Source organism: Chelonia mydas, chromosome 18 (genome assembly GCF_015237465.2).
Source record: "Chelonia mydas isolate rCheMyd1 chromosome 18, rCheMyd1.pri.v2, whole genome shotgun sequence".
Lineage (NCBI taxonomy): Eukaryota > Metazoa > Chordata > Testudines > Cheloniidae > Chelonia > Chelonia mydas.
Genome location: NC_051258.2, coordinates 6,149,326 through 6,167,975, shown reverse-complemented (window position 1 = coordinate 6,167,975; position 18,650 = coordinate 6,149,326). Strand labels below are relative to the sequence as shown.

The following is an 18,650-nucleotide window of genomic DNA, read 5'->3' as shown; positions in this document are numbered from 1 at the left end:
TAAATAAAGCTCTTTCCGAATACGAAATCGTAATCTAGACTTGGAACCTCCCTAGATAGAAAGTCCATGAAGTTTCCCCTTAGAACATTCTTATTTTCTCTTATTTAATTTGTCATCATGAAGGCCTCACTTCATGGTGATTATTCTGTGGCCTGAGGAGCTTCTCTGCTGATCCTTCTGGAGTCATGCTGGTAAAAGGACAGAGCTGGTTTTGAACTTTGCACATCACATGCTACCACGATGTAGCTCTGAGACTACTAGACTGTCCATACCCCAAATGTACTATGGTACATGTATTTTAAACATTGAAAATACTTGCAATATAAGCTTCTGTCTTAGGTAGTTTCTGGTGGGACTCTGTCTTGACTAGAATCACTACAGCTGCACTGCTGTAGCACTTGAGTGTAGTTGCTCACTAGAGTCACAGAAGCAGTTCTCCCATCGCTGTAGTTAATCCACCTCAACAAGTGGTAGCTAGGTCGGCAAAAGAATTCTTCCATCAACCTAATGCTGTCTACACTGGGGGTTAGGTCGGTTTGACTGTCTCCATGGGGTGAGGATTTGTCACATCCCTGAGCAACGTAGCTGGGTCGACCTAAATTTTCAGCTAGACCTGGCCGGGGGGCGGGGGGGGGGGGAATACTTTTCAAAGCATCCCTGGAGGCTGGAGAGTGCCTCTTTGAAAGATTCATGTCTGCTTCGTGAGTTGGCAGATTCATCAGTTGAAAATTAAGTAACCAGAAGCCTGGCAGAAGCATCTCGCCAAGCAAAAAGGTGCAATGCGGTGTGTCCTTAAAATGTTTAGTCATTGCTAGGCCCTCTGCATGCTGAAATCCTTACCCTCAAGGAAAAGGATCCGAGAATTGTGCTTCCCGTAAAGACTCTTTACATCAGTATCAGTGGTGAGCAGGGTCGAAGTGGGAAGTATCCAGAAGTCAGCACAGTCAGCTGATGAATGTAGCTAGTAATTTATTCTAAAACAGAGCCCACTAGATCTGTCTGTGGTTGACAACTCACCTTGTAGTGCAGCGTTTCTTAAACTGGGGTCCATGGATCCCTGGGGGTCCATGAGGGTACTCCAGGGGGTCTGCAAGCCCCAGAGATGAACTCCTCCCCCTCTCTGCCAGCACCTCCTGTACTCTGGGGAACAGCTATTCAGGGCGCACTCGGGGGTCGGGGAGGAATCCTGTCTGGGGCCACCGGCCCCACTGCTCAACTCCTCCCCCTCCCTCCCTGTGCCTCCTGCACACCTTGGAACAGCTGTTCCCCAGCATGCAGGAGGCGCTGGGAGGGAGGGAGAGGAGTGGGGATGGGGTGCGTTCGGGGGAGGGAGCGGAAGGAGGAAGGGCAGGGGTGAAGCAGGGGCGGCAAGAGGAGGGGCAGGGCCTTGGGGGAAGGGGTGGAGTGGGGACAGGGCCTGGGGCTGAGTGGGGGGTTTGGGGTCCGTGAAAAATTTGAAATCAAAATGGGGGTCCTTGGGTTGCTAAAGTTTGAGAACTGCTGTGTCACTCTGCTTCTAACAGACAAAGTCATAAAGAGAAATAAGCCCACCTGTGTTGAAGAACTTTATTTTTGCCTTTGAAATGCTGTTAAGCAAATTTTATAAAGTTGTTTAAAGGAGTCATTTTGCAGCTCCAAGTAGTTGAGCCTGTCCCTGTGACGTTTTTGATGGCATACTTCATCTTTGCATTCTGCACGCTTGAGACTTGGGAAGTCAGGAAGGCTGCCTGTCAGTTCCCTTCTTTGGAGTCCACAGTCAGAACTCTTGTTTCATATTCTTCTCCAAGAAGCTTCTGACCTTTTCAAATGCCTGAACTTGCAAAGTGACATGGGGAGTCAGTAGACAGCCAGCCAAGGAGACTGTGCTTAGTTTATGGTGGGTTTAGCATGTTGCGATGAAGTCATTTTCAGATTAGCATCTATCACGGCGGTTTCTCAGTTGCATTTGTTAGCCTTTTCTCTACTGGGGACTTTTAGATAAAGAATCTGCTGCTGCCACCACAAGGTGCAATGTGGTTATTCTATTGCTCAGAGCAGAAACAGCCTTCTGTCACTCCCTTGCTTGGTCACAGCTTGATCAGTGTGGTGGATGTGTATTCTTGTGTACTTTGTTTTTCACAGCTATTCTCTGATTGATGTTTCCATCTTCACATGAAACCATGTAGAACTGTCTCACATCTATCTGGTTTCTAGATTAACTCTTCTGAAAGTACTTTCCTGGCTTACCAAATTGTGATTTCTCCTTCGTGTCAGAATAAAACCCCACTCCAGTAATGCACCTGTTCACCATCTGTTAGTAGACCAAATGTCTCAAACAGTCAGGGCCAGATTCTGCCCCCCATGGACAGATGGACAACTCCTGTTGACGTGGTTGGGGGTTGTGTGTGTATCTAAGTCAGGAATTTGACCTTCAGGTCATAGCAGTGACAAGATTTGTCACTTTACCTGACTATACATTATAGAGGAATCAAGTCAGTCTGTTATATTTTTGTAGTGATTTCTTCCCAGGTTCCCAGCTCTTAGCACACTTTTTTTTGTTTCAAACTAATTTCTGACCCATTTTAAGAACTGATCAGCCTTTATTTAATACAGAGTAATGTTCTATTTTTATATTATTCTTCAATAGAAAAGAAAGATGTATTTGCCTTTCTAGTGGGAGATAAACTTTTGCTAAATATCTATTGTCATCACCAATCTAGGGGATTAAGCATACACCATATTTTAAATCTTTCTGTGATGGGAATCCATTAATTCTACATTCACCTGGCACCGGTGGTGTAAGAAGACAATCTCCTTGGCTAGTTCCTTAAGACTGGTGGGTTCTCGGAGCTCTTAACGCAAAACAGTTGCGTTGGGAAAATTTAATTTTGTACGGCCAAATAATTAGCAATGAAAAGTGGATATTGTTAAGAATTTGATCAGTGGCATAGAGCAAATCTGAACCACTTCATTTTAGTCATTAAGGAAACTAAATATTTTTGGAACTACTGTCAATATATTTTAGTGTGTGAATTACCATTTGGGCTCCATGTTTTTCCCCCTTTGTCCTCCATCTGACAGCAACAGCAAAATGTGCTCATGCCTGGAAAAAAGGGATCCTGGGGCGCAGGGGACAGTCTGTCGTCTTGTTTTGTGTGGGGGATGCTTTCATGTAGGCTTCGAACTTCCTGTCACTTGAGATTCAGGCTTGGACTAATGACTTTGCACAGCTGTAGCACCTTATATCCAAAGCTCTCAAAGCATTTTACAAACATTGAGAGAAATTTCACAAGTCCCCTGTAAGGTAGGAGTGTTTAAATAGCTGTTTTCACTTCTCAAAAATAGAGTCTTGGTTCTGTGTCTCATTACCTACTGAAATATGCCTCTGTATAAACTGCTCTATTAGGACCGTAAACTAATTAGCTTGGGTCCGTTAGCTCAGCATTTTAGATGGTAATAGTACATTTTTGGCCAAATGCATGGGCCTTGCTAGAATTGCACGTCAGTTTCTGCAGTCAGGCTTGCTTAAGTGTGCATTTCTAATTTCTCTTTCTAATTGTGGGCACAGTTAGGTTTTTATCCTTGCTTTGTGTGATGTCTCCTTACAGATTGTCATTATGACCTTGCTACAGGGTACTGTTGTGAGAAGGTGCTAGAAAGCTTCTCTGCAGAGTACAGGGAATCACTTCAGATCTGCTGATGGACATGGGAGTATTTGGGGGGAAGTGTCACTGTGTCTATTCTGTCTGGGACAATTTTAATATTTGACTGGGAAGTAATACAGAATGTTTTATACCTCAGATTGTTTGTTCAGCAAGGTCACACATGGTGCAGCACCTCGGCCTGTTAGCACAAGGAAAGTTTGTATTTTCTCAGTGAATTGTGGCAGGTTCCCTGATAGTTCAAAGGGATGTGATCCTTTTCTAACTGTTCTTCGGAGAGGACTCTCTCTGCCTTGGAGAAGACTATCTCTGGCCAGTTCAAAAATAGTCATGTTAAGAACCAATTCTGAGTAGTACAACTAATTACAAAGACAAGATGTTCAAAAAAAAAAGTCAAGATTATAACTTTTATAATTTATTGGGGGCAGGGATAGCTCAGTGGTTTGAGCATTGGCCTGCTAAACCCAGGGTTGTGAGTTCAATCCTTGAAGGGGCCATTTAGGGATCTGGGGCAAAAATTGGGGATTGGTCCTACTTTGAGCAGGGGGTTGGACTAGATGACCTCCTGAAGTCCCTTCCAACCCTGATATTCTATGATTCTACGATAACCAGTTAGTTCAGTAATGTAGTGGTGGCGTGGAGTGTGAGGTGAGATCAATGTTCTTTGTCTGATTTAGTAAAATAGAAAATAAAAGCCATCTGATCTTGGGTAATATGTTGCAACAGATTTCAAGCCCTGGGATACAGCCACTTTTCCCTCTGTTTACACGCAGCAGCAGTACAGCCCAGAGTGCCTCATCTGAGCTACATAACCAAGACTGGGACCCGTAAGCCTTTAGAATTTTAAATGGAGTAAATCAAAGATAACTTACTTGTTAGATACGGTGCTTTGTACTGTAAGAATTCTCTCCTGCCATCTGTAACCTGCAGTCTACCATTGCTCCAGATTCTGAGATGTGACTGTTAATCCCTGCTGGGAATATGTAGGGTTAATTTTGCAACTTCCTAGCTCTGTAAAATGAGATTCATAATATGCTGTGGCTTGTAAGTACCCAGGAGATATTCCTTGGGGAAAAGTTACTAGTTATTTGGAGATAATTATTGCTTTTATTCAGCACCAAAGCAATAATTTAAAGTGATATGTTAGAAAGCCAGTAATTTCCTGTCACTGACTGACAGATGTTTTGCCATATGTGAGATGTGCTTTCAGGCTTGTACTAATTACGATGACACAAATTGGCAGTAGCTTTCTTCCCATGCTCCCTACTCTAATTTTGTCATCTTTTCCTCTCTGCCTTTTAGAGGGGAGGTTCCATTTTGTCACATTTCAGTAAGATCTGTGCACAGCTTGGCTGCTGGTTTGAAATGCCGTTTGCTAACTTTTTTCCTTTCTCTGCTCCCCTCCAGGTTCTTATCCGTCACCTAAGGCTGGGGCCACTTTAGTGGTGTATAAGGACTTGCTTGTGCTGTTTGGTGGGTGGACGCGGCCAAGCCCCTACCCTCTGCACCAGCCGGAGAGGTTCTTTGATGAAATACATACCTACTCGCCTTCCAAAAATTGGTAAGAGAACATCCTGAGAGGCTGGATTGGAAATATGCCTTTTACGTTGAAAGTGTATCCATACACTCTGTCTGTACATACGGAGCTGCTCTTAAAAGCTTGGCTGAATCCCTCTGACCGACTTTGCTTGTGGAGATATAGGAGGAAGGAGAAATGAACATTCCCTGATCTTGGGTTAAATGTCCTGAAGCTGTTGTGACCCTGGGTAAAATATCTAGTGAAGTAATGTCCAGAGACGTGAAGAGCCAAGAGTCCTACTGTCTGAGCTCCCTGATGGCCATAGCTTCCTTATTTTCTTAGAGTAGGAACTAAAATGAAACTAATCCATTTTTTTTCTTAACTCCTTCCTGCTGAGGCTATATAGGTGCACAGTTTGAGAGTAGAAGTAGGTATTTGGAACACGTAGTTCATTTGATCATACATTTTGATTCTTTATTATGTCTTAAAAAGTCTCTCTATTTAGCTTTTTTTTTAACAACACCTAGGGATTTTACTTAAAGTAAAAAATTTGAGGGGAATAAGATGAGGAAGAAAAGGGACACGTGGAACGGAAGAGGAGGAACAGACGAAGTCTCACATCCCAGGTGGTATTTCAGATTTAGCTGCGGAGGTGGAAGTGTCATCTGTATCTCCCTTGTATGGCCCCGTCTGGTCAGGACATATCTCAGGATTAGGATGGAGGAGGTCTGGGGTCATAGGAGATGGTGGCGAAGCTTGCTCCAGTAGCCAGTCCAGGCAGGCAGACCTCCTATTTCTGAATTGCTGCCTGCTCTGTCAGACTTTAAGATTAGCTAGGAACATCAGAAAAATATATTAAAGATGGTAGCAAAACTCTTTTTCTAGCCCCCCCTTCCCAGAATAAGTGCTCACATACATCAGTTCTGAAGGGAAGTATGTTGTATGTGAGCTAATGCCTTACTAAAGTAGCGATGAATCCTACCTCTGTTTCATATGGGCATTTAATCACCAAAAGGCTCAGTTATCTATTGCAGTTGTGGGCAGTGTCTTTAGTGTGCTGTAGGTAAATAGTTAATGATAATAGTTGAGGACAAATTTCATTGAAAATACCAGTACTACCAATTTAAGATCCTCTTTCCTTGTCATGTTAAACAGTTTACAGCAAGTTAACATTTTCAAATACTAGCTTTTAGTCATATTTGGTCTTTGTAGACGTTTTTCCATGAGGTTTTCTTCTCTGTAATAAAATGTCTTTTATGAACCTGCTGTTTCTTGTGACATTATTAAGACTTGAGCTAATTCTTTTGAATTGCTGATTTCTCTGCTCTTCGGATTGCATAGAGGGCCTTTCCTTCGTATTTGCCTGTAAAGTGCTATGCCCACTTAAGGAGCTAGAAACATGTTTCCTCCCCAAAGGGATTTATTTGGTACAGATCTAGAGCCAACAAAGTAAATGTATTTTCTTTTCCATGTTGCTAGCGTGTTCTCTGACAACTGACTTTCCCAGCACAACTACACTTCAGTATGAGCTGAAGTGCCTTGGCTGTACTTTAGTTTGAAAACAGTACTACGTATTATCATTAACTTCAGACCTGTTTTGGTTCCAAACTAAACTTCGTCTTCCCTCCATTCAAATAGTGTTGCTATTCTGGTACCAGAGCATTTAGTCAAAATGCTCTATCTCAGGTTTATCCTTTTTCTGTCTTTTCGTTGTTTGCGTCATCACCTTGTTTTATTTCATGTTCATTTACATTTTATAAATCCCTGCTCTCCACACTCTTGGTGGCCTCTGTGGTATTTGACACATAACAAATGATACAGCGCCCCCCTTTTCAATAAGGCAGCGTTTAGATCTCGGGGGCTAGAAATTGCAACACCAGAAAGTCATGAGCCAGTGCACTTTCTCAGGAGGCAGTTTTCCATTTAAGGGTGTAAGACTGTTTGTTTCTAAAAAAAAATTGGCCATTTGCCTTTTTCATCTCTGGAGGAGAAATCTGAGGGGAATTTGTAACATAATTCACAGATTTTAATGTATCGTCACCTGTTTCCTTAGGTGGAACTGCATAGTGACAACACACGGCCCCCCTCCCATGGCAGGCCACTCCTCTTGTGTAATAGACGACAAAATGATTGTCTTTGGAGGTTCCCTAGGATCTCGGCAAATGTAAGTTTATAACTTTTTTCCCTCAGAGGTATTACTGGGAATCCTGTGAACGTGAAAAATGAGGAACAAACATTGGGTAGGGTCAAGTACGGCGTGGGGCAGAATTGATGCAAGCTTTTCACCCAGAGCTGTGATAGTGCATCATGATCCTACCCTCCCCCTCTGCTGTGCCAGTCTCTAGAGCTGAGCTGGTTCATTTTGCTGATTCATACCACGTTGTGAAGTTGATAAGCATTGTTTAGTGAAACCACTGAGCCCACATGGAGCTCCAGTGAAGTCAGTGAGGCTGTGTGCCGTGGTCCACCCACATGGAGGCCTAGACTTCCACCTGGGAGGATTCGAGGTCAGAATGGCTCTTAAAATGAAAGTGAATTTAGCGGTCTCTGCTAAGGGCAGTTTATCCACTTCACAGTGCGCTGCGTCAGCAAGCTCCGTTCAAGAAAGTGCCCTGGACTGGAATAAGGGAGGGGAAGTCAGGTTCCTGGCGCATGGTTTCAGCTCTGGGTGGGAAAGCTTGTATTTATGAAAATACTAAATTGCGGCGTGTCTGTGAAGCCTTGGGCCTGCTGCTCCCCACCTCCCCATTGCTGCCCTGTCTTGGAACAAAGCTTAATCAGTACTTGATGCATGCTCCTGATTGGCTGCTGTCCCATTACTGGTTCCCTTCTCTGTGGTAACCTGTGTGACACACCAATACACACACATCCCCTGCTTGTGGGAGGAATCAGTTTAACTCTGCTAATGTGCCCCGAGGTTTGAGCACTACTGTCTAATGAGAACAGTGCTGCAGTCTTCCTAACTGTTGCTTATTTGAGATCCCAAGGGACTGGGTCTCTGTACCTCTGGTTCCATTTTGTCATCTTGTCCTTGCAGGAGTAATGACGTCTGGGTTCTGGATCTCGAGCAGTGGGCTTGGTCGAAGCCAAACATCTCTGGGCCTACCCCTCACCCACGTGGCGGCCAATCTCAGGTGACTGTCTCCTGCAGTTATTCAGCAAACATTGCAGTACCTTGCGGTGAGCTCTACAAGGAGCTCTAGCTGCCTGCACAAAGTGTCAAGGATAAATTAGAGAAGCAAAATCCCATCGCTCATTTTGTGATCAGCTTCCCATCCCCACCCGAGGGGCTTCTAAAAAGTAATTCCCCCTTTCTGAGCCATCTTTGCAGTCTCAGCATGCCAGGCCTTTGCCCCCTTTCCACCTATTTCACCGCTTTGAGAGGATGCATTTTTAAAACTTCTTGATGTTGAGCCAGTTTGTAAATATCTCGGTGTTTTGTGTATGTGCCAAGACTTGTGATTAACATGTCTAAAAAACAAACCTTCCCATTTTAACATTTTAAGCAAAATACTGCAGTCTGTCTCAACATATAAAGGATCCATTTCTGCTTGCCCTGTGGGGGACCCCATGGATTACCAGACCCACCAGATTTCAGATTTCAACTGACATGGACAATGCCCAGTAAGATCATTAGTTCTCTGGAGCCCACCTTGACACCCTGCATAAGCCCTACAGCATGCATGCCAGAGCGTCGCCCCAGATTCCCCATCTCCTGTCCTGGGAATGACAGGGGGAGGGATAGCTCAGTGGCTTTGAGCATTGGCCTGCTAAACCCAGGGATGTGAGTTGAATCCTTGAGGGGGCTGTTTGGGATCTGAGGCAAAAATTGGGGATTGGTCCTGCTTTGAGCAGGGGGTTGGACTAGATGACCTCCTGACGTCCCTTCCAACCCTGATATTCTATGATTCTGTCTGACTTTGGTACCAGCAGGGCATTGATACTGCTCTCCTCACCATACCACTCAGATAGCATGGTGATGGGGGCCATATAAATACAGACCATGGGCATTTGAGTGCTAAATGAACAGAGTTAAGTTCCCTAACTAGTTCCCTCCACTTAGCAAGTTGCATTTTGACTCCACCTCCTGGATTCATTGTCCATGTATATTAGGTGGAGTCACAAAGGTGTCAGAGTTTCAGACAGGCTGGTGAGAGAGGAGAGGTTGTGCCAGCCCTTAAAGGAGGTTCTGTGAGTAGGCTGGGGCAGGAAGGATGTGATGGGTACATTGAGGGAGCTGGATGAGGATGTTGCTTTGCCTAGGGTCCTGCAAAACCACACAGCTTCATGATAAAGCAGTGATGGTCTTGCTTAAAATATTGTTGTATTCTCCCAAATCTGTAATACTTTTCTTTACCCCTTTAGATCATTATAGATGATGAAACCATTTTAATCCTTGGTGGTTGTGGCGGTCCAAATGCAGTAAGTATATAAAGTGTGCAAGCACGAACACCGAATGTGTGCCCCTTCCTTGTATGACACAAGCTTCTGTATACGGCCATAGTGGTCATAGTTGCACGTTATCATAACAGCAGCTCCATAGGTCAACTTCTTGGTGTGCTGCAGAGCAATCTTGACTGGTGGGCTTGGCAGCTGAATTGTAGACTTCATGTAGTTGTCAACCGTGCTATAGTTACCCATAAATAACTCCTAATAAAATGCATTGCAGGTCTCTAGCACCCATGCAGGCATCTCAGAGCAGTTTACAAACATGCCCTCTGCGATAGGCCAGAATTAGAAATTGGATGAGAAACTTAAGGCACAAAGAGGTGACTTGCCCTTAAAATCCCACAGTGGTAGTCAGGGATAGAACCCGGAATACCCATCCTGTGCTTTCACTTCCAGGCCAGGATTCCTTGCCATCTGTAGGAAGATGGCTTCTGGAAATCTTTGTTTCTGGGGAAGATCTCTCTGCACTAAGCCTAAGTTTCTGGTTTTGTCACACTTTTCTTCGCAGCTGTTTAAGGATGCTTGGCTACTGCACATGCGCACAAACCCCTGGATATGGCAGCCATTGAAAGTGGAAAATGAAGACCATGGAGCCCCTGAACTATGGTGTCATCCAGCATGCAGGGTAAGGGGGTCAGAAATGGGGCAGGGTGGTATTACGAAGAGGAATTAGTCATGAAGGAAAGCTTATTTATTTGAATCGGATCTCCTGGCTCGTTAACATGATATGATCTCTGCTAGGGTGTTCTCATGTGGAATATCCCGTGACTGCTGGTTCATTGGATGTTTGGTTTCCAGCATACGTTTTTCACCAATGCACTAACACACCCGTAGGGGTTTAGGAACATCTCTGCAGCAGTTTGTAATAGTGCGCTCCATTTTTTGTCTTTTAGGTGGGACAGTGTGTTGTGGTCTTCAGCCAGGCTCCCAGCGGGAGAGCTCCACTTAGCCCCAGCTTGAACTCTCGCCCGTCTCCTATCAGTGCCACGCCGCCAGCCCTGGTTCCTGAAACACGGGAATACCGCTCTCAGTCTCCAGTCAGGAACGCCGACGAAGCTCCTTGTGTGAATGGCCGCTGGGGCACCCTGAGACCTAGAGCACAAAGACAGACACCATCAGGCTCCCGGGAAGGGAGCCTGTCCCCATCCAGAGGGGATGGGTCACCTGTACTGAACGGTGGGAGTTTATCCCCTGGAGCCACAGCGGTGGGGGGTGCTTCATTGGACAGTCCTGTACAGGCCATATCGCCCAGCACACCTTCTGCTGCTGAAGGATATGACCTGAAAGTTGGACTTTCCCTGGCGCCGCGACGAGGATCGCTACCAGATCAGAAAGATCTACGCTTAGGGTCTGTAGATTTGAATTGGGATCAGAAACCAGGTTCTGTTAGCTGTCAAATGGATGCTGTGGACAATAGGACAGTTGGTGGAAGCATGAGAAATCCCCCAGAGCAGACAAACGGAATCCATACCCCACCTCATATCACTAGTTCCCTACCAGGGGCGGTGTCACCAGGTGCACTCCGAAGAAGCCTGGAGGCTGTCAAGGCCCTGTCTTCCAAAGGTGCATCTGGTTCAGCAGCATTAAGTCCTCCTTTGGTGTCTTCACCAGGATCCCCTGGTAGCCAGAGTGGGAGCAGTGCCGAGGTGGCGCCAGCACCACGCCCAGGCTCCGCCCAAGGGGATGGCCATTCCTTACCTCCGATCGCTCGTCGCTTGGGCCACCATCCACCGCAGTCTCTGAATGTCGGCAAGCCTTTGTATCAAAGCATGAACTGCAAACCCATGCAGATGTATGTGCTAGACATTAAAGACACCAAGGAGAAAGGGCAAGTCAAATGGAAAGTGTTTAATAGCAGTTCCGTGGTGGGGCCACCAGAGACCAGCCTACACACTGTAGTGCAAGGCAGGGGGGAACTGATCATATTCGGTGGCCTAATGGACAAGAAACAAAACGTGAAGTACTATCCCAAAACAAATGCCTTGTACTTTGTGCGAGCAAAAAGATAATGTGGCAAAAGCTGTTCAACCCCTTCCCTTCCTGCCCCACCCCCTTACCATGGCTTTCTTTTTTTAACCCTTTCTCTGTCACGCAGGCATTTAAACTGTGAACTAGGGAACGACAAACCAATAAAATCCAAACACAGTTTCAGCGCTGCCCTCCAGTTTCCAGTCTATGATCCTGGCTCTGGGCTTGGTTCAGAAAGTCCTATTTTTAAAAAAAAAGAGAGAATATTCTGTTTACAAATGGGGAGAAATCTCCATTCCAGTGGGATGAATTGTTGCTGTGTTCTAGCAGGAGCTTCACTGCGCCTTATCCTTTGCTGGTAACTAGACCAAGAATTTGGGGTGAGTGGGTGGGAAAACTTCTAGGATCCAATAACTTCTTCAGAATTTTTCAGGAGTATAGAGGGGCCCTCCTCTCTCTCTCTACAATTGCAGTTCCTATAGGGATGCTGGTAAGAATGGTCTTCGAAGAACATACTGAATAGCTGCAGACAGGAGGCTGTGTGCTTGTATGCACTGACAAATACTCATGCTTATCTGTTGAATGTGGCTGCATAATGAAAATAGCGCTTTTTTTAATCTACCAGTATTGCAGCCATTACTGTAATCCTTAATCTGCAAAATGACACAGATGCCTTTTTTCCTAAATGCTTTGGCCTGATAGAACTATTCTTGTCCGATACAATGAGAGAGTTAGAAGGGAGAAAGGACAGTTTGACATTGAAATGCCAGGATCATCCAGAATTAAATTTATACAGCCCACCTTAGTATTCCACCGGGTAAAGTCCTGCACTAGATCAAACCAACAGCTTGGATTGATGACTTTGGAACCCCTGACGGTCTTGAGTTGCAAGCTGCCGAAATAGTGCATACAAATACATCATTGACATTTGAAAACAGTAAATAATGGAAATCACAATTTTAGAATGATTTGTACATGCGTGGTTAGGATGTTTTATAAGAATCAGTGGCTATGTGCATCCTTAAAGCTTGACTTCTACGTTTTTCCCCCATAAGATTTTGTTCTGGATCCTTTTGTTATCTTGAGAGTGCTCGACTCCGTACTTGTACCTGTACAGACAACTGTCCTGCAGGCACTGGGATGTCTTAGGTCATCTTTGCTTATCAAACAGAAAGAACATGTGTACAGGTTCAGATTGCTCAAAGTACTTAAGCACATGTTGAAGTCCTGTTGACATTAAACATTTACTTAAGTGCTTTGCTAAACTGTAGCCACACAGACCATATTCAATTCTTTTTCATAGCTTGTTTGAGCTAGTAATTTATGCGGTTACTACAGTTCAAATTCCCTGGTTCATGCTCACATTAAAGTTATCCTGATGGATAATGCATCAGAAAATAACGTTAATCCAAAGTAACATTACAATTATATCAACCAACCAAAGCAAGGGAAATTCAGATGTAAAGCTGCTGCTCCATCCTTTACTATAGATTACGTTTTATCAGTTTGCTACTCCTTCAGTCTTACTCCAGAGTGCTTTCTTTTCAATTACTTTGAACTTTTTATAGCTTTCTTTGAGTGTACAAGACATTTTGGCAATCACTGAACTGGCAAATTTTAGTCTGGAAGGGATTTTTTCAGCCAAGTTACAAATACCTGCAAAGTAAGGGTTGAAGTGGAATGCTGGCCCAGCATTAACAGCCTCCGGGGTAATCACTGATGCTGAGAATTCAGTTACCTAAATCAACAAAGACTTTAGTTCAAATCAATTCTGATTCCTTTTAATGTACACTTTTGGATGAATTCTCTTTCCTTCCCTCTGCAGCTTGGAAGAATTGCAATAGAGACCGGCTGATCCACAGAGGGGCACCAGTTTGCCATAGGTTTCTTTCACTAGCCTGTGATCCTGGCTGCTTCTGAAGCCTGCAGTTTTCATCGGACATTGTGGATTGTTAAATCTGTTGGCCCCTGTTCTACAATAGTCTCCACCCACACAGGGCCCTGTTGTAGTTGCTGGGGCTCCACACATTGCAGGATTCAAGGTTTATTATTTTTACGACTCTTTCTAAAGCAAAAACTACTTGTTGCTCACACCAGCAGGTTCAGAAAGTTGGCAATGCTGGTTTAAAAAAAGCAGGGGAGGGACTGACAAGCTAGGCCGCACAATGTCTCATTAGACAATAACGAACTAGAAAATACACTTTGAAGCCAATACCCAGACCTGCCTGAAAGTGATCTGCCCCTGTGGTACACCACATTGTGGTGTTAATACGGTCACTGAAGCACAAAGCTCACTTTCCCTCATCTCATTATATCACGATGGTCTCCAGCTTTGCCTTGGCCAGAGATGTTGAGAACTGTTCCAGGTGCATTGTAGGGCTGTTCAGAGAGAGGAGCATTTAGTTAACTACTGAGCACGCATAGTCCTGAAGTGGTGGTTGAGCGCTGAGAAAACGTTCAGAAACTGCCTGTATTCCTTGAGCAGACTAATCACAAAATAAATCTTAATACATATGTGGCATAAAAGTAGGAAATCCTTTCCTAATCACAGTGAAACCTGCACACTGGGCAGATCTGTGATAGTTGTCATTGCATTGGATGTACCACGAAGTGGCTCCTTTAAGATTTCCAATATGATTTTGTTTGGACTTTTAACTGTCTCCACTGGGCCACTGAGTTTTGCTGGACCTTTGGTGGTCACTGAAAACAGTTTTTTAAATCTAGAATCACAAGCCTTTTTAAAGGGAAAAAAACCCTTCTCTAACTCCAGTATTCTTTCCCATTCTGCCCCAGCTGTATTTGTTTGTTCAACAAGCCCCAAATGGTTTCTTTGAACCTGATGGTTTAAAAATGAAAGAAACCCAACCATGGCTTTATATTTATCTCCAGGCCTCCAGTAAAACCTGTCTCCGTTAGACTGAAAGGCACTGAAGGTACCTCTTTGTACACTGCATTTTCAGCACACAAGACTGCTTCAATTTCTGTGTTCATCTTGAGTGCAAGAATCAGTTTTGTAAAATGCAAAGGTTGTGGTGGGGTGGTTTGAAACCCTTTTACGGGACGAAACAAATTCAGCCACTGTTGGTTTGTTAATGCTGGACTGGGTTTAATGCAAACCTGGTCTATCTCCCAGATCCTCCAGTGTCACTTGAGCCTTGAAAAATTGATTTTGAGGGTGTGAGCTATATTTGAATGCACCTTTAATGCTGTTATATAGAATCTTTATTAAGTCCAGCTCTGATTATATTTAACATGTAAGCCAGTTTTGTCTCAATTAAATGAGACATCCCACCTTACAGTATCTTTATCAATATTTAAAATGTTCCTCTTCAAGCTTTAACCCCTTCTATGGCTCCAGAGGGGCCTTTCATGATGATGGCATTGGGTTGACTGCTGTTGCTTAACGTAGCAGAGGTGGGTAGCCAGTGTTCGGGGGTTTTTTGTTTTTGTTTTTTCCTCCTCTGCCCCAGCTTGATCAGAACTCCATTGTGATTTCCCTATACAGGATGAGATTGACATGTTTCATTTGCATGTCTGTCTTTCACCCAGGGTTGTTTGAGAGCAAAAACTGAAAGTTTTAAAAAGCCAACTGCTAGTGAATTTACACTGATGTCTGTCACTATAGGATTTATACCCTTCCCCACAGACACACACATCATACCCCAGCCCTCAAGTGCTCGAAGTTCACTGCAGAAGATAAAACTGTACAAAGTGACATAGGAAGTGGTCTGGATAATTCTATGGGCAATTATAATAGCTTCATACCAGATTGCAAGCCACATGGAAACTGTAAGGGGTCTTCCCGGTCTTGCTTGTGGCATTTCCCAATTCATATTTCCATCTGTTCTAGTCCGTGTGGTGATCCTGGCATGATGATGTTTCACTGCTTTGCTTCATTTGTGGCCTCTTTACCAACACATTCATGTTCTGCTAGCTCAGCAGACTGGAGTGGAAGGACCCAGGAACACAAAAAGCAGTCCCTTTGCCTTTCCCTCCTCTGCCCTGTGTGTGTTGCAGAAGGCATGTTCTGCATGGTTTCAACATGGTTCCCAAAGTGGTCTCTATGAATGACAGAAATGTGGGTCTTTATTTCCTCCCCCATCCTGTCCCCAGACAAACAGGTTTCGTGTAATACGCACAAAGTGTGATCCAATGTCGCTGGTGCTGTGACTCAGGTGTACAGGATGACTTTGCCCTACTCGTCATTTTAGGCTCATCCAAGTGTAGGAATGAAAAGTGGATTTCATTGATATTTAAATGTGTAAATTTCATTTTTGTTAATGTTTTCCCCCCAATGAATTTTTAGCAATTTAACAAATAAATAATAATAAAAAGATGGCTGGCAGTTGTTTTTAAATGACTGGGTTTTAAAACTAGCTTTCATGTAAACTCTGTATATTGTTCCAGTGGCATCTATTGGTTTTCTTCCCACATCTTGCTCCCTCTGTGCCGTTTTTTCTCCAACCCCCCCACCCCCCCGCCTTGTCCTAAGGGCTTGTTGCTATGACAGACAGCGGACAAGCCTTAAGGGTTAAGTTTTGAGATTTAAATTGAGACGGGGAGGAGTTTTATTGTTTCAGTTAAATGTATCTGTTTCGTTGCACTGCCTTCCCTTACAAGAGGACGATACGATTCCTTTTGAATAAGTGGGCCGGAGTCAGGCAATTCCTACTATGAGATCCTCAGCGCCCTTTGGTTGGCTCTGTACCTTGCTATCTCTGATCCTATGCCTTGTGAGGCCACTGGGGGGGCTATGCCCTCACATGATGAGTTGTCTTTTTCCAATTTCTCGGCTGCCCCTTAAAGGGCTTAACACAACTTTGAAATAACTAAAATGACAGAGGTTGGCTATTTTCAAAGGAGCCAAAGGGATTTGGGCACTCAGTTCCCATTGCAATTCAGTGGGAGTTGGGGCCCAAGACCTTAATCCCCCACCTAGTGAACTCCATGGTGAAGCTCCCATTGACTTCATTGGTGCAAGATCGGGACCCAACTTGCTTAGCCTCTCTCAAATCTCACCTACATTCTTGCACAGGGGTACAGTGTCCAAATACAGTGAAAACTTGATCTAGTGTATCAGGCAACCCTTTGTCTCATGGGGTGCTGGGTGACTTACTTTCAGAGGTCCTAAGCACCCACAGTAATGCGCTGAGCCCCATTCACTTCAGTGCGTCCCTAAATCAGGGCTTGAGTGCAATTTTTTTCCTCCCTTTTCAGGACCATTTACTAACCAATTCAGACGGCACCATGGCAGATTTTGTGGTACAGCCAAGATTGGGATCTGAAGGGAGGGGGAATTATACCCCCAATATACAATTAAATGTCCAACAATAAAGTGATGTGGCAAAAACATGCAGCGCATCCCTATACAATGGGGGAAGATTTTTTCAAAGGCATAGATGGCAGGTGTCTACTTTTTGGTTTGGTTTTGCCTCTGAAAATTCCCCATGGGTCTTTGGTTTTTACCCATCTAAAGGGCAAGGGCTTAATTAAACTAAGATCCATGTTGATGTGGGTCATGTGTGGTGCTAAGAGGAGCAACTGTCTGAATGATAGTCACTAGTACAGGCTTTTCTTCTGCTCTAGGGTAAGGGAAATGTTCACGAAACTTGGCTGTGATGCATAAGGGTTGAGCCATTGTTTTTCAATGGAGTGCCCGTGGGAAATGTTACTGTTTGAAGTTGGTAATGGAAACCCCTTTACGTAAGAGGGGAAAAAAGGGACTGTTATCACAACCCTGCCTTTGAAACTCCCGCTGTTTGTGTACTTCTATAATGATCCTTGTTCTTATTGGAGTGTCACTCTAGGGGTTCAGGGGGGAGGGGCTGGGGCTGCATGCAGGCTTTTCAACAGAATTGCCAATGTTCTACTGTACTCGCACAAAACCGAACACCTTTGCCCCACGCCCCTCTGAGGCCCTTGAAGCCCCGCCCACATCTGAGGCCCTGCCCCATGCTCACCCTATCCCCTCCTCCGTCACTCGCTTTCCCTACCCTCACTCGCTCACTCATTTTCACTGGGCTGGTTTGGGATTGGGGTGTGGGAGAGGGTGAGGGCTCTGGCTGGAGGTGTAGGCTCTGGGGTGGGGCCAGGGAAGACAGATTTGGGGTGCAGGAGGGGGCTCTGGACTGGGGAATGGAGCCGTGGGGGTTTGGAGTATGGGGTGGGGGCTCTGGGCTGGGGGTGTGGGTTCCAGGGTGGGGCCAAGAATGAGGGGTTCAGGGTGTGGGAGGGGGCTCTGGGCTGGGGTAGGGGATTGATGTGTGGGAAGGTGGAGGGCTGGGGGTGCGGGGTTTGGGGCACAGGAGAGGTTCCAGGCTGGGGCTGAGGGGTTTGGAATGCAGGAAGGGGATCAGGGCTGGAGCAGGGGGTTGGGGCATGGGTGAGGGCTCTGGCTGGGGCTATAGGGGCTGGGGATGAGGGATTCGGGGTGCAGGAGGGTGCTTGGGGTGAGGGGTTCGGATCAGGGTGGGGGGTTGAGGTGCAGGCTCTGGGCAGCGCTTACCTCAAGCTGTTCCCGGAAGCAGCAGCATGTCCCCACTCCAGCTCGTACAAAGAGGTGCAGCTAGGCTGTGCTGCCCTGTCTGCAGGTTCCCGGCCAATGGGAGCTGGTGCCTGGGGCGGGGGCAGTGTGTGGAGCTCCCTGACTGCCCTTTTGCACAGGACCTGGGCAGGGATTATGCCACTGCTTCCGGGAGCTGCGCCGAGCCATGGCCCCTGCCTTAGCCCCGCTGCACCAGTGACTGGGCTTTTAATGGCCCAGTCAGCTGTGCTGATGGGAGCCACCAGGGTCCCTTTTTGACTGGGGGGTGCTGGTTGAAAACGCAACACCTGGCAACCCTACTTTTAAAGATGCAAAAACTGAGATTAAAAAGCATGTTGTCATATCAGCAGTGCTAGTGTCTGCAGAGCTTCTGTTTGTCTCCGGGGGGGAGGTTCTGGGGCTTGCAGTGTGCAGGAGGGCAGACGAGGTGACCTGAGTCTCAGCTCTGGGCCGATGGACTCTCTTTTGTACAGCACCCTCCACCCGGGGCTCCCAGGCCAGAGTGGGGTCCCTAGGCCCTGCTGTAACA

At 45.5% G+C, this 18,650-nt stretch overlaps 1 protein-coding gene across 8 annotated transcripts in view; it reads left to right on the top strand.

The window, feature by feature from the left end:
• FBXO42 (F-box protein 42) overlaps positions 1-15,913 on the top strand; it is a 100,595-nt gene extending 84,682 nt beyond the window's left edge. For 4 of the 8 annotated variants that reach the window (XM_043531732.1, XM_043531735.1, XM_043531733.1 and 1 more), the window contains 6 exons: positions 5,049-5,202; positions 7,214-7,324; positions 8,198-8,294; positions 9,526-9,582; positions 10,118-10,234; positions 10,503-15,913. In XM_043531732.1, coding sequence (XP_043387667.1) covers positions 5,049-5,202; positions 7,214-7,324; positions 8,198-8,294; positions 9,526-9,582; positions 10,118-10,234; positions 10,503-11,618 — 1,652 coding nt within the window. In that variant the 3' untranslated portion in view covers positions 11,619-15,913. Of the gene's footprint in view, positions 1-4,414; positions 4,469-5,048; positions 5,203-7,213; positions 7,325-8,197; positions 8,295-9,525; positions 9,583-10,117; positions 10,235-10,502 lie in introns of all 8 variants that reach the window. The other 4 variants (XM_037880949.2, XM_037880950.2, XM_037880951.2 and 1 more) reach the window with 2 other exon arrangements.
• The last annotated feature ends 2,737 nt before the right edge of the window (positions 15,914-18,650 follow it).